Source organism: Dromaius novaehollandiae, chromosome 5, assembly GCF_036370855.1.
Source record: "Dromaius novaehollandiae isolate bDroNov1 chromosome 5, bDroNov1.hap1, whole genome shotgun sequence".
Classification (NCBI taxonomy): domain Eukaryota; kingdom Metazoa; phylum Chordata; class Aves; order Casuariiformes; family Dromaiidae; genus Dromaius; species Dromaius novaehollandiae.
The window spans coordinates 51,512,076-51,528,089 of NC_088102.1; the positions used below are offsets into that span (position 1 = coordinate 51,512,076).

General features: G+C 36.5%; 1 protein-coding gene across 3 annotated transcripts in view; it reads right to left on the reverse strand.

The window, feature by feature from the left end:
• CAPRIN1 (cell cycle associated protein 1) overlaps positions 1-16,014 on the reverse strand; it is a 40,030-nt gene that overhangs the window by 6,523 nt on the left and 17,493 nt on the right. For 2 of the 3 annotated variants that reach the window (XM_026099967.2, XM_026099966.2), the window contains exons 8-18: positions 15,660-15,712; positions 15,487-15,573; positions 10,363-10,518; positions 9,340-9,448; positions 8,777-8,838; positions 6,652-6,762; positions 5,943-6,092; positions 5,592-5,742; positions 3,239-3,433; positions 2,050-2,150; positions 1,091-1,154 (exon numbers count right to left, since the gene is read on the reverse strand). In XM_026099967.2, the coding sequence (XP_025955752.1) occupies positions 1,091-1,154; positions 2,050-2,150; positions 3,239-3,433; positions 5,592-5,742; positions 5,943-6,092; positions 6,652-6,762; positions 8,777-8,838; positions 9,340-9,448; positions 10,363-10,518; positions 15,487-15,573; positions 15,660-15,712 (1,239 nt within the window). The remainder of the gene's footprint in view (positions 1-1,090; positions 1,155-2,049; positions 2,151-3,238; positions 3,434-5,591; positions 5,743-5,942; positions 6,093-6,651; positions 6,763-8,776; positions 8,839-9,339; positions 9,449-10,362; positions 10,519-15,486; positions 15,574-15,659; positions 15,713-16,014) is intronic. The other variant, XM_026099968.2, reaches the window with a different exon arrangement.

The following is a 16,014-nucleotide window of genomic DNA, read 5'->3' on the forward strand; positions in this document are numbered from 1 at the left end:
ATAATGCAAAGCAATGATTGATTTAGTGTATTTTAAATATAAACACTGAGCTAGCTAATCCCCATTTTGCTTTCATCTTGTTTTCTTTCATTAAGAGACTGCCTATAGCTTAATTGCATTCTTAGAATATGGGAAAAGTAGGTCACCTGGTGAATCCCTCTCACGTCAAACCATCTTTTAACTAGGTTTTTACCTGCACTTCACTGGCTATAAGCCTCAGGACTCTTACCATTATAGAGGTTCTTTCTATAATACGCTCATAGCTTCATCACAGCCTAACACTGCATTGAATACAGTGCAAGGACTTCAGTAGCAAGACTGTCAAGGACAGGACTCTTTGAAGGGTATCATAAAGCCTCAAGCTGTCCTCCCTGACTATGCTGTGGGGTGGTAACTAAAGATTCACATGGAATTATCTGTATGAGACAGAAGACAGTCTCATTACCAAAAATCTACTAAAATAGAACTGTGGAAATAGTGTTGAAAGCTCAAATTTAAAAGTTGAATTACAGCTTCATCACATGCATGGTCGCTTTATTTTTCTCAGGCAAACAAATGGCAAATACTAACAAGAAGCTACAGGAGAACATACCTCCACATGCTAAAATTAATAACAAATCTATAGGCTCTAAGAACAGATGAGCCAAGAAGGAAAGTTTTGTATCCTTAGATCGAAAGAGACCTCCGCAACAGATGCGGGTAGTACGTCTTCACTGAAACAGAGTAAATCATACAATTTTGAAAGCTTAAAGTCAGATGTCAGCTTTATAAGCAAATCTTACCTGCAAACTATCAATGCTCCTAGTGAGCAGATCTTAAGTCATGATAAACCTCAAAAAAAAACCCACCAACACTCTGACGCTTTCATTTAACAATAAAAAAGCAACTAAATACTTCTGCTATAAAGGCAATTAATTGTGACACTTTAAATGTAACTTCTTTTCAAAGAATTCCTCATTCAACAGCCAACTAAACTTCCATCAGAAGTTCATAGGATAAATCAAGTTGGAAAGGACCTCAGAAGGTCATCCAGTCCAACCTCCTGCTTAAAAGCTGGGCCAACTCTTGAGATCAGAGATTCTTGAGTTACCTCGTGGAGCTCCCCGAGGTCCACTTTGTCCAGAGCCACGCTTGAAGTTTTGTTGATAGCCATCCTGAAAGACAGAAATGAAAAAAAAAAAAAGAGTTACAGCATAAGACCTGAGCAATTTGTTATGTTTCAGGAAGCTACTAGTTGTAACTAAAATAATTTAAAACAATCAGCTCTGATGAAACCTCTAATGTCAACATACAGCATTTTATTAGTTGAAATTAATCTGAGAAAAAAAAAATCGTATTCCTGTTAGTATCTAGTAGATATAATAAAATGTAAAATGACAAATTCGCTCTCCAATTACAGGATATTTTGTTTAATGTGAATAATAAATGTAAGCAGATCTATTTACTGATATGTTTTTTTCTAACTACATAAACAGATGGATTTCTTAAAGCACCAGTCAACAAATGAAGCAACGTTCTAATGGCAGGGTCAAAATCTGTTGTCTCATCTGTTTATAAATACTTGTTCAGGAACATGTAAAGACAGGCATTTTCCCAATAGTCAGTCTGAGCTTTAAGTAAACTGAACATATTTTCTACAGACAATGAAATTCTATGCAAATTTCAGATTAGGATCAGCATCGTAGAAGACAGGCAATCCCAAACAAGTTTATAAATTAATTTCAATGATTTTAAGTTCTTCCTAAAGTTTCCCTCTTTCTCACAAAGCTGTGAAAATAATTTAAGAGAGCACTTTTTATAATACACTTGACTTTGCTTTAGTTGCTAGAATAGTTCCTACAGAGACAAATCAGTCAAACAGAACAGGTGTCTCAATGATAACCAGCCATTTATAAATCTGTTTCTTCCATTCAGTATCTGAAAATGTCTTCATTAACAATAAAAAAAAGTCCAGGTAAAAGTTTTCATTAACTGATCTGTACAAGTGCTTCTGTTGACGTCTACTCTTTTATTCTATTTCCAGACTGTCACAACTTAATAGTATCTTACCCGCTGGTAGTTGGAGTAATCCCGAGGAGCATTAAATTGGGGCTGCGTGTAACCACTATTTGGAGTGTTGGAAAATGAAGGACGGTAGCCATCATATCCTCCTAAGGAACAAGATATAAATCTTCCACTTGGAAATGACAACCTGTTAAGTTATACTATCGTATAAAGAAAGGCTACAATGGACTTTTTACCTAAACCTAAGGAAGGAACCTTTCATAGCAAATATTTGCAACAGTGCTAATACTAACATGCAAAACAAGAAGGAAGACCTAATAAAATTGGGAGGAGAAAAAATTTGATATGTTTCTCTAATAATTTGAGGTTTGATTTAAACCACATTCAATCCAGAACTAAACATAATACTGGGATCCTGGATCTAAGTATAACAGCTGGGACCTGCAAGGCACTTTTTTGCATTCCTTAACACAACAAATTCTGTTTTTTATTACACAGGTTTTTCCTCCAATCTCCAAAAATTAGAGGAATAGAACAGGATAAGAGAACAAGAGAGTGGTGAATTTATTAGTCTAAGCCCAGAATACTTGACTAGAAAAAAGTTCATCTTTCCCAATCTAACATACACAACCTGGCCATTTCTGTAACATTGAAAGCCACATAAAATAACTTCCAGAATCATTAAAGTTCCTTTTATTTATGCAGAACTACAATATCATTCCTCTGCCCCTGTTAAGTTCCAGAAATAACTTTTTTGTTCTCATATTTGTACATTATTCAGCCCACTCTCAATACAACGAAATATGCAACTCATACATATGAAATACATTGTAAATATACTACTTATAACTGGAAATTAAAATAAACTCTTGAAACATCAACTTGCATCTGAATTAATCACTTCACAGTTGTGAAACATTCTGTTGCATATTTCCTTATTTATTTATACCCTCAGTAGCATCTAGATACCTAATTAACCTAACACCAAGCCTTCACCATGCAACAGGGGAAAAAATGCTCATTTAGGGAGGCAATCTAACCAAACAATTAACGTTTAAACTGCTAAGGCTAGAGCAAACGGAATTTCTATCATCACAAGTTTAAATAGCTTTCAGACACGCTACTACAGTATAAAAATGAAAGTTGGTCGGTTTAACACTTGCTATCTTGATACTGGCTTTCCAGAAAGAAACAAGTAAAAGTCAGACAAAAAAAATTTATCAGACATTCTTACCTCTAAACCCATTTGCCGGTCCCCTGTAACCGTTCATTAAGCCTCGAGCCCCACGTGATCCACCACGAGACACTCCCCGACTGTTATAGTAAGGCTGACTGTTACGTGGAAATCCAGTATTCTGCTGGGGAGGTTGCTGGTGGTTACCCGCCACTTGATGGGTCTGGTCCGGGGAACCGTGGTAAGTACCAACCACTGTAACGGAAGGGTGTAAAAAATAAATAAATAAATAAAAATCTGCACTATAAAAGTCTGAGTTTTTATTTAATATTCTCACATATGCTCTCCTCTAATTCAATTTTCGAAGCCTTGAAGTATCACCAAACACATCTATAAATGCTTACTCATTCAAAGAAAAATAATCTGTAGAATTATGCATCAAATTTACTAGTCAGATGTTCCACAACATGAAAATAATCCAGAAATACTAGAGTGCTGATTTAATTCAGCGTCAAGAAGTCTCTTATCTTAGCTCAGTAACAAGTATTCCTAAAGCAAAGTTATACTTTTCCTGTGCTATTTCATACCTTTTAAAAAATCAGCAACACAAAACTTTGAAAAAACTATGACTAGACTAACTTACACCAACTTCTGTATCTCTCTCCCCTCTGAACTGACAGACGGCTACTAAGTATTTGCATTCACTTCAACTAAATTCACTGTGCTAGGCCTAACTGTTGACTAGAGGCAAGATTGAGGAGAACATCTTAATATAGCACAGTTTTAACTGTACAGGCTGGGTGGAGACTCTTCCTTCCCAATGTGTAAATCAGAAGGTATAGGCAGGCTGGAGAGCTTCAGGGATACAGTATAAAAACAGAACGCATCCTTGAAATAAGGAATATCAGAGCATCTTTACATCATAGGAACTTTCACAAACGTCAGGACTACAAAAGCGATCTGAGGGTCATAGGCCCAGTAAGTGTAACAGTAGATGGAATTCTTTAGGTAAAACTGAAATAGTTGAAAATTTAGCCTGTTACCAGACGCTAAAGCATTTCTCAAAGAAAATACGTAAATGATAAGCTCCCCTCTCCCATTTCACACACAGGAAAATACGATTTCTCCTCCATCAACCAACAGGGAGCACAACTTAGTTCAACTTCATTGAGACACATAGTGCTGCTGAACTTGTGTACAGCTCCTTTCTTCCCAAATTCCTGTCTGTTCTTACAGTGGAATGGAAAAAATGGTTATCTTTTATAGTTTTTAGCATATGCAAGCTTTGTTTTAAGGCCACTGCATGGTCTGCTTATCAACAGTTAAATTTACTTAGCTGCAACAGAAATGTAGGCATTTAATACTGCATGGCCCACCTTCACCACTACCATTCCCAATCAGACTGTACTGATTCCCATTCACCTACCATTCAGACCATCTTTCTGCCTGGCACTTTATATTGTTGATAAGAAGTATAGCCAAACAATAGAAAACTGGTTCTCCCTCTTCTTATCAACCTGCCCCAGGACCCCACCTTGCAAGAAAGGCCAACATTCTAGACCCTAAACAGTTATGGAGAACAAAATTAAGCTCTTTTCCCTTACTCCACCTTTAGCAGCTGTTTAGCACTACATTCCTCACCTCTGTCCTGTATCCTTCACATGAAATCCCTCTCCGCAGCTGCAAATTTTATCTGAGTGGGAAGTTAAGGGAAACTTGGAGGAAGAATAGATTTGTATATAGAATTTATTTTACTTTTTTCCCCCTCCAAATTGCTAATTTGGAAAGCATTTTGCCTGTTGTGCTCAAATAATGGATCTTAAGTCTGATTTTAGTAAAAGGTTCCAGATCTTCACGAGCCTTAAATCATCTTCAAGGTATGTATCTCAAACCCTTCATGCATGGAAGTCCGTATTTGAATCACAATTCTATCTTACTTCCCTTTCAAAATCTGTCATCTTAAATAGTCCAACCAACCATTTTTAAGCAAATTTAAGAATCATCCAAACTTAACATAAGCAAATACTCCATTATACTGCTTTCATCTTTAGAATAATCTTTAACCCTGGTCATGAATTAAAAATAAAACAAAGCAAACAAAAAAACTAAATGCCCATCCCAAAACCAAACAACAACCCAGCCATATGTAATTGAATCAAGTGCCAAAATTTTCTAGGCAGCTGTAGAGATGCATACTAAATTTCACCCTCTGCTGGATATTCAAAGCAAGACAGAATAATGGGCTGCAAAATGAAGCAACAAAAACTAGCAACGTCCAGAAGGAAAATCTGGCAAGAGTAGGAACATTTGAGGATGTGTGACATGCTTTGCTTCATCTTCTAGAACTTCACAGCCTTGATTATCTGCTCTACTGAAATTACCTTAATTTCAGTTTTGTCTAAAATAAACTTACCGGTCTGGAGCTGTTCTTGCTGAAGATCTGATTGTTCTACTTGGTGAGGCTGACTGGAGAAACTCTGGTTGTAACTGGCCTGGTATTGATTTTGTTGCTTAAGGGTTTCTGGCTCATTGACAGGAGGAACAGGTGCATTCATATTGAATACCTATAAGATTAGAAAAGGAGCTGTCTGGTCCACTCCATCTTTACAATTCCTCATTGCATAATGTAAACAAATATGCAAGACAAATGCAAATAAACAAAGAGTATTTTGTATAATTATGTGACTGATTCAAGTGTTGTAACAGCAACAAAAAGAATGATGACCAAAATAAATGGATTCAATGTTAAGTATTTACTACTTACTGTTTGCATGGATTGGAATGGAGCTGCATTAACATTGATTCCGCTGCTATGCAAAGGTTTGCTAGATCCAGCCTGGAACACTTGGGGCTGGGTTGCAGTGGGAAGTGATGATGATGATGGGGTCTGGTCTGCATTCAGTGACATCGAAGCCTAATAATTAAAAACAAACAGCATTTTAGCAGCTTTTGAATAGTACTGAAAACTTAGCACCAAAATTTCACTTGATTAAAAAAAAGTTAGAGACAAGGCCTCAAATCACCTCAACAAATGAACATTTTCTACTTCAGCTAAAGTCTCACTGACAACAGCATAATGGGAGAGGAAAAACCTAGTAGTCTTCTCCCTCATTATCTTGAAATACAACTAGAAAAAACTGAAGGGGGAAATGAAAGAGTTTCTGAACTAACAACTCCTAGCCAATGTCAACAATAAATCACGTTGCCTAAACTAGCAACATGGATCTCACATGCTAACATTGGCACATTACTTCTAACTAAGCAGTTAAGATAATCTAGTAGACAATTTAGTAAACTAAAAATCCTACTATGAAGGTAACAGACAGGCTCCAAATTTTGAACTTAATGGAATGGAAGTGGCTCGACTAACAGACAGCTAAAAACTATGAAGCTTTGTTTTCAAAAGAAACATATACTAACATTAAATCATACCTGCAAGCAGAATCCTCCCCACCCCGTGAAATCTGACTTGCCTGAATCTGGTCAATTGATTCTTTCTGTGGCCGTTGCTCTGTTGTGTGAGAAGGCTGATACATGGGTTGGGAGGCTGTATATCCCTCACTTGTAGAGGAGACCAAGGGAACCTGACAAAATAAACCCCCCCAACCCACAAAAAGTCAGCTGCCGCTCACACAGCTTTACAGACAGTATCAGAAAACTTCAGAATGAATGATACTCTCCAGTAAAAATACATACTCCAGCAACTCTTTACTAATAACCATTAAAAATTATGTACTTCTTCAACAAGTAGAAGTTCATACTCCTCAGCTTCTTCATTTCATATATTCTGACATCTATATTGCCCAAGTCAAATATTATTCTATAGGTATTTCTGAATCAGGTGAACGTGTATTTGCTTTAACTGAAGATAAGCCTCCTCATTTAGTTATACAACCAAAAACTGCCATAACAAAAAGCTGTAAACAACCAACCAACCCCACCACCACACCCACCACCAAAACTCCCCTACACAGCATCCAGGGAGGGAGAACTTTAGCCAACAAAGCAGAGGACTTTGCATTTAAGGCTGTTGGAGACTTTCAGAGGAAACTGGTCATCAGTGATGGGTATGCTCAAATCACCTCTTTGAACATTCAAAAGGAAAACCAGAGATAGTTTAACTACTGTTTGCAAGACTTCTAAGAGAATTATTGGCAGCCCTGGTTGAGGCAAGGGAAAATAAGGTAAAGAATACATTAGGGTCAGTCACAGGCATCATTTAACACTATAAAATAAAAGCTCACAAGGAGAAAAATCTGACATAAAAGTTATTCTACATCTACAAACCAACAATACTGGAAAAATACAGCAGGCACACATACAGAGGAAAAAACGTGCACACTCAGGAAAAACCACCGCATTCCTGTTGCTATGAAATGAGTGACTTAGAACTTGCAGAGCTTATCTGGGCAAGATACAGAAAGCAATTTACACTAACATTACTCTAAGACATACAATTAACTCAGATTTCTCCCTGTTATCTACATCTACAGAGATCAAGATTCATTATTTGAGATCAGCAGAGTCCTTCAGATATGCCATTAGTGCATAATGCAAAATCATGAAGCTCTTTAATCACCAGAAAATTCAGTAAGAAACAGACACCATCTTAACAGAAACGATAATACATCATTTATACATTGCAACAGTGAGTTTAAGAGATTCTACTTAAACAGGAATCGCAGTAAAGCTCAACTGAAAACAGCATTCTAACTCAGAATGAGAGCTTTACAACCCCATTATTAAAGCATAATCCAAGCAAGCAACTGGGATTAATTCTTAATAGAACAAGTCTAAGACAACAGCAACTAAATAGTTAATCTATCAAATCTGTGTTCCCACACTTGCTTGAAACAGCCCAGTAGATACACACTGACCTTTAAGTAAGTAATTTTGTTCTTGGCCTTTCTGTCACTTACAAGTAAGCAAATAAAGGATAACTTGTTTCCATGTAAACTAAAATATTGCTTCATATAGCTTAGCATGAAAAGGAAAACTACTAGGCAAATATTGACTTACGTCAAATTCTTAGTCCATCTTGAATAGAATAGACAGGGAAATCTTAAATTAAAAAAATCTTTAAAATTCACCAGTGTCACATGAGATACACGTCTTAAGTGATGGGAGCCTAACGCTCAGCTACACAGGATTTTACAAAAAGACCTAAGAAAAATCACATAAACGCACTGAATTTAAAGACTGAAGCCCAGGAAGTACACTGGCCCCTTAGAGTGGGCAGAACAAACTGGAACTGCTCCAGTGCTTGTCCCCTCAGGTTTAAGAAGCCTTTAACTCTAAATGCAGTTTCCTCTATAAACTCATACTTCAGCACTGAACCTCAGAGTTTTCCAAAAGGCGCAATGTGTGATAAGACTCCATTACAGAAAATTTGCACTGTTTTATAAGCATTACTAAATACAAGTTTCATGCTATGCAATGACAATGCTGAAGAGATACTGAAGAAAAAGAGTTTCCCAAAATTAGAACCTCAGCTTTTCCTTCAAGTTTATCAGAAACTTAGGAACCAAATCCTATTAAAATATTAAGTAAGACTAAAGTCAATTAAGAATCCAAAATACAATTTATTAAACATGTTACCTGTGTAGCTTCTGGTTGCACAGGAACTTGACTGGGCTGGGCAAGTCTTGACTCCGCATGAACTAAAGTGAAGTAATTTTACTTATTATGCAGTACAATTAAACCTTTTACAGAATAGCATTACCATCTTATGTAATAAAGTTATTTGATACTCATCATCATCATCATGAACTCATCATCATAAAAATGATTAGCCCCTTTAGCATCGAAAGGTTATATACAAAGTAGCAGGTATCTGTTCCATAAAAAATATTTTTCTTTCTAAATTGTCCAACATAATCCAGCTATTTCAGAGAACAAGTTTATGAAAAGATATATTTTACCGATTTAAAAAAGTTTCTATGGTTCCACACTTCTAAGGAAAACCTAGAAGCAACTGAGAATCACAGGTCTATAAACAGTATGCCTCAAAAGTACAACTGCATTTCCTGAAAAATGCACTTTAACATTACTGTATTATCAGTTGTGATGATTCATTTACTATATAACAGTAATTGAAGCATTTCTAATAAATGATTTGCAGGCTTCCCCAATATTCTCTCTTAGGATTTACCACTACAGACCTGGAGGGCAAACCATCTGTGGCATGTCCAAATTCTGTGCTGGATTCATGGGCTGTGCAGATACAATGGCAGGATCAAGTGCTTGGTTCTCAAACTCCAGCATAGAATCCTGAAACATTAGATAAAACCCAATTTATTGCATTCTAAAAATATTGATGTTCAACCTATAGAAGTGATCAGGTCACAGTAAAGAAAGTGCAAAATTAAGCAATTGCTGGTTTTACTAAAGATTTTAAATCAAGATATTAAAATCCCAAATATATTTATCACAGCGAAAATTCAGTCCACAAATACAAATTATTTTTATCTGACAAAAATAAACTAGAGGAAGGTTTTAAGGGTCAGACAGAATAGCAGGTGATCTGTTCTTTATTCTTCATTCTAAACTAGCATTTTCACTTTGCAGTTAAGAAGCAACTATACTCAACATATTAGCAGGGAAAAAAAAAGGAATGTAATAAGCATATGTCCCACTTCTTACTAACTTCTTTGTTTACTCTATTTTGTGGAGGAGGAAGAGAAGTTTTTTCTGATTTGTCCAGTTAATTCCCAATGCATCTCTAGTTCTTCTAACTTCAGATGTAAAGCTGCTAGAAACTTCAGGAAACCCTTTTGTTTTGAGAACCTTTGACAAGCAATCCAGAATGGGTCTATTCTTGTTTTCTAGAAGGCTTTTATAACACAAAATTTAGAACTAGCTTAAAGAAAGGGGCATTTTATAGTTGGGCTCAGTAAGTGGGATATGCTACAGCATCCACTAGTACACAATTTCCTGCCTTTTCTGTACACTGACTATGACCAAAAACTAAAGTTCAGTAACGTTCTAATTGCACTTTCACAGCAGCATGGGTTTGGGGCTTTGGATAAGATCTTGGCTGTACAGCACTATAAGGTTTTCAAGATCATTCTATTTTTTTTTTTTAAATAAAATGCAGCAGACTCTTTAAATTATGACTAACAGCCAGAAAGTGCTATTTTGTTTGTTGCTTCCATCTTGATAGTACCACAGTGAGTTCATCATACCTGCATGAAGTTATATGGGCCCTGCATCTGTGCCATAAGGTCCTGTACTCGCTGTCTTCTAACGAGAGGGTCTGCCTGAGCCACAGTCGTGAGCGTGTGAGGTTCAGGAACTGGAGGAGACGTAGCTTGTGTCTGTTGCTGGAGTGAATTTACAACCTAGTAAGAAACAAGCAATTGACTAAAACTTCAGCTCGAGTTTCACAGAACACTGCACAGAACAGAAATAAAATGACTCAGTTGTTTTTGTAATTTATGGAAGTTGTCCAATTCATTAAGTATGTAATTACAGTAGTATTCCTGAAGAAGAATACTATAACCTCCTACAGTTACATCAACATGCCCAGCTATTGATCCGGATATTCCACAGGATTAGAAAGTTTAGGCTGTATTTATTCAACACGTTATTCACTTTCCTACTAGTCTAACTATTCTTCATTAGAAACAGCACTAACTAATTTTTTTTTCATTTCAACATTAGAGTATTTTTTAAAAGCAGGATTAGAGACAACAATTTGTCTTGCATTATCTACATTTGCAAATTCAAAGAACTTGGGAAAAATCAAGTTTCAGGAAGGTGCACACATGGAGAATAAGCCCTTTTTTGTAACATTTTCATAAAGTGTAAGCCCAGTCAGAACTTGTGGGTCTTTCTTAAGACTTCAAAAGTTTTAAGCCTCCTTAGACACATCTGACCTGAGTTCTTAAGTGTTATCCCACCTACACTGATTTCTGGTCTCAGAAAGCAGGCAGTGCTCTTGGGGGAAAGATTACAAAAAAACCAGGAGGGTGCATGAGGGTGGGGCGAGGAAAAGTAAATAAATGAATAAAGAGGCCAGAAACAGAGGTACAATTCATAGTGGGCATGGAAGCTCAGAAAGACTGAAAGAAGGTAAGAACTTCATCGTATGTAGAAGGGCAGACAGGATTAACTAGACATACTCCAGTACTGGCCTAGAAAGTAAGAAATAGTGGAAAGCTTTCACATATAATCAAAGATAGCAGAGTAACAAGGAAAGCTGAACAGAAACATCTGAGAACATATGGCATCAAGTTGTTTGAAAACACAGACAGTTACAAGCGTAGCTGAGGTGCAGAGGTAGCATTTTTAAATTTCTCTTTTGCTCTTTAGGCAACTTCCATAATGCAGAAATGCCATTTTCATTTTGCATTCATGCCACTTGCCTTTTATAAACAGCATCACTGTCAATAACTTGTCTACAGTTTCTCTATTGCCAGAAAGCATCCTGAATACTCTAAGTCTATTATTTGTTAATAATCTTCCACATAAACAGGCAAGCCTTAAACTTACAGTTATACAGGACAACATCTAGCATACATGCACTTGAAAGTTCAAAATAATTAAATTTACATAAAACATCCAGTTTCTTATCAGAACTGCAGAAGACAGATGCAGTAGAGCAGTCATGACAAATGATTACATGTCTGTAAACCTGAACTCTTAACCACCCTCAAAGCTTGTATTTTTTTTTCTTTTTTTTAAGCTTCTCAAAGAATCCTCAAAGTATCCTCTAACAGTTAAGTGCCTACTCCTTGCTTGGATATCCAAACATTACTCTCACATGACATTTAGCACCTGCAAGTGCCTGCCAGTCTGAAATGGCTTCTCCCTTGACCAAATCCCTAACCATACCTACATTCCTCTTTAAAATTCCATTCACATGTATTAGCTGTCTAAAGAGAAGCTCTTTTGAGAATTCCCATGGAAGTATACTCTAAGGCTACCAACGGGGGAAAACAAGCATGACCCGACTCTCTTTTTCTGTATTACACAGTCCCCAAACTGCAAATTATGGACTGTTACCAAAATAAATAAGAAAGTCCCACAAGCAAAAAAAGTTCTTTTTGAAGTAAGTTATTTACAGCACATATACGGTGCCCTCTCATAGCACAAAGCTTTAAAACAAGAGGAAAGAAAAAAAGCAGGCCAGAGGACTAGATAAAACTTCACAGGTAAAACCAGCAGCTACTGACATCCTATACAGTTACTGTACAAAGTTCTTAATTATTTGACTTTCATCACTCAGCATAGTCTGAGTCATTCATAACAATTCAGTATCTTCAATAATCAAGAGTATGAACAGGGACAAAATTTTAATCAATCCTTTTTCCACAAATACTACATTATCAACCTCAGATGATGCTTCATATTTTACACCTGTCTTCTTCAAACCTCTTTTTAATGTTAAAATGAATTGTTTAGGACATATTCATTTAGTCTTGCTATCCCTACCAGGTACTTTGACAGGATTTAATCATGATGTGAGGATAAACAAAAAAAAAGTTAAACTTTTGCTTACTAAGTTGCTAATAAACAGGCTCTATTTCCAGCTTTTTAACTCAATCCGCTTCATGAAAAAGCTACAGAAATTACTAACATATAAGGATCATCATTAAAAAAGCACCCAGCAACTTACTGCCCAATCAAAACGTCTCCCTTCATCTGGAGTGACAGCAACAACACAAAATTTTTAGGAAGGCTGAATCTCCCAGCGGTACTTGACTCAAAGTGCATTCCTACCACCTCAGTAGGCAGAGCTGCCCATACGGGATTCGAGGAGAATGACAGGGTACAGAAGGCGAGGGGCAAGCAAAAAGAGGTAAAAGAGGAGAGGTAAGAACAGAAGCCTAACAAGACCACAGACTCTCCAGAACGAACTTGTATTCTGGCATTCACAGAACAATTTCCAATTCTGCACAACACAGAGGACTGTGCACAGAAGCAGGTTCAGTCACTGAGGTAGTCATTAGAAAGGGATGAGGGGAGAAAAAAATCCAGGACTATGACCAATAAAGGACATTTCCATCAAAATTCAAACACTGTTTTAATCCAAAGATAGACATGCTTTGAGAATTCACATGCAAATTCATTAGTTTAAAATACATGGAAGGCTCATACAGAAGCATCATGTGAGATACTGTCACTTCTCAAACTATCAACATACCATAGAAATCTCAAACATATCTTATCTACTTGATAGCTACTGCAGAAAATTAATGTGATAGATAGCCTTCTTCATGACAGTGACAGAAATCTTCTGCATAAATGTTCTCTTTCAGAAAACTTATCTTCCAGAACATCTCAATTGTTACTCACAGTTCTTAATATCCTAAAGCTACAACTATCTTGAGCTGATGCACAGAAAAGCTTTATAGAGTAAATAACACCATCTTCCCTAAAGACAGCTCAGTTTCATTCCCATGAGGAACAGGATTTTGGTGCAAGAACAGCAAGAGTCATTTCCAAAGACAGTTATTCTCAATTTCCCCTTCTTGTGCGAAAACCCATTAGAAAATAAAGTTCTTAATTATGAAGAAGCAGTTTTCAACTCTAAGTATTTCTAAATTGCTCATTTATACACAGCCCAAGAAATTGGGACAGAAATAAGAACTGAAGTATGTACTCTTACTGCTTTTATTACTCTGTATAAAAAAAAACACTCACATAACCCAGGTTTAACAGATGAGTAATGAGGTACAGAAAATTATGAACTTCAGAATTAAGTCTGACACAAAACTACGATCTATATTCTTTTACCATACTATTGCCTTTTTCTTTTTATAAGGCTATTGCCTTTTATTATTTCCAGGAGAATGTGCCTGTTCTCAACTGCGCAACATGTCATCTTAGACTTTAAGAGAAGATAGAAACACAACAGGCTTCAAGCATAACAACATTTATTGTACTCTCATGTCCTCATCCAAACTACTTATACTAAGGACTACACAGAATTGGACTACTCAGGAAACTTGGTATAAACACAGATAAAACTCAGGTATGTTTCAGAATAGACAGAATCCAATCAAGTCTTAAAGTGTCCATTTTATTGTAATCGCTCAAGTATACCCTCCAAAACATGCATCCCTTTAAAGCTTGGTTTTATTGGAGTTTTGTTATTGATTTTTTGTTTTTTTTTTAAATTCCTTAAAATATCATCACTATGAAATGTGATTTAAGTCTTTTAGCAAAGGAACAGAGTACTATACCACCAAAACTGTTTACATATATGGCAAAGTTGTCCAGTTAGTTATGGAAGCCTCACATTCATCCTAAGTATTATTAACTCTCTCAATGGCCTTCAACATCACAAAATATGAATTTTATCTAGACCAAATACAGAATCTGGCAGAAAGGATAATTGCCTCAAGACAGCTCCTCTCTTCTTCACCTTTTGAAGGGACGACGAATTCTTACTTTGCTTCGATGCTTAAAGAGCCTGAAGACAGCACATACAATTAAAGGGAAGAGAGTCTAAAAAAACTGACCGCCTGGAACTTGCTGAGGCAGAAGGCTAAGGTAAACCACAGACTAACATGCTCTAGCACCAGAAAGACACTATTCACGTCTGTTGCTAAGAGACACAATTGAAGCACCCAACATATCAAAAACCTGAATGACTGCATGTGCCTATTTCTTCCAGTGTGTGTGACGAACACACATTCTAGTGTAACAGAATAATAGGCTTATCATTGCAAACTAAACCGGGAATAGATCCCAATAGCAACGTACCACAAACATCACAAGTGAACACTCTCACTCAACTGCGAAGTAGTAATGAGTTAAATACTTATTTTAAGAACAGTATTTCTTAAAAGCAAAAAGATGAGTAGCACATTTAGGTATATTTTAAGAGAGAATTATGTGTATATGCAGTCTGGTGTAGAGATGAGTTGAAAGACAGATTTTCAGTGGTCTTTCCACGGAACTGCACAAATGCACAACTATGCCATGCTGTCTGCAACTGCATAGCTCAATTTAATTCCTACAATTGCAACGTGTTTATTGATTTTTTTTTTTTGGCTTAAGCCTCCAAAAACATCATTCCTAGCTTTTAAATCCCATTTGCTCAAGCAAGCCACTGTTGTACAATATATGTTCTCTACAAACTTAGCCAGGTTGCACAGTCCTTATTTGAGGTACTCCTGAGCTAAATAGATAATTGAAGAATGAGTGGTCAAGTCCAAGACTATTTAAATATACGTATATAAAATAAGGAGGGATTGGGGGGGTGGGGGAGGGAGAGAGCACAGCACTAAAACCTGTCATGAGTTGTGATTCAGTGGAAACAGGGATTGCAATTTTACCTGCAGTACACCAGATCTTACCTCAACCGTTTCAACTGTCCACTCATCTACCTGTTCCTTCTCACTACTGCTGAACTGAGTCTCTGCCATGAATTGTCTGTTTACATACTAAAATAAAAATAAGAAAGGGTATGAAAGTAAAAGTACGTGGCATTAAAACTGTACAAAGTGACAATCTTTCCAGCGAGTAATACCTCAGTTGATTCAACTTCAGTTGGTTCAGTAAATTCTTCTGCTGGATCAGGTTCTGTAAGAAAAATACACCATTTTCAGCAAACAATCATGTTACAGACCTAAAAGATATAAAGGTATCGGATAAAAAATATCCTCCCCCAGTAAAAGTAGAGTTCTGAAGAAACGTGATGCATTTGCAGTAGTTATTTGCTTTACCAAAAACATCAGAAGTAGCATTACGGATAATTAGTACACAGGAGTACAACTAGATATATGAATAAACAGATGTACAATTACTCGAGTAACGTTAATACCTAACATTGGAAGCTTACTATACAGTAAAGAAGGAGTTGCCTCTTGACACACCTTCAAAAT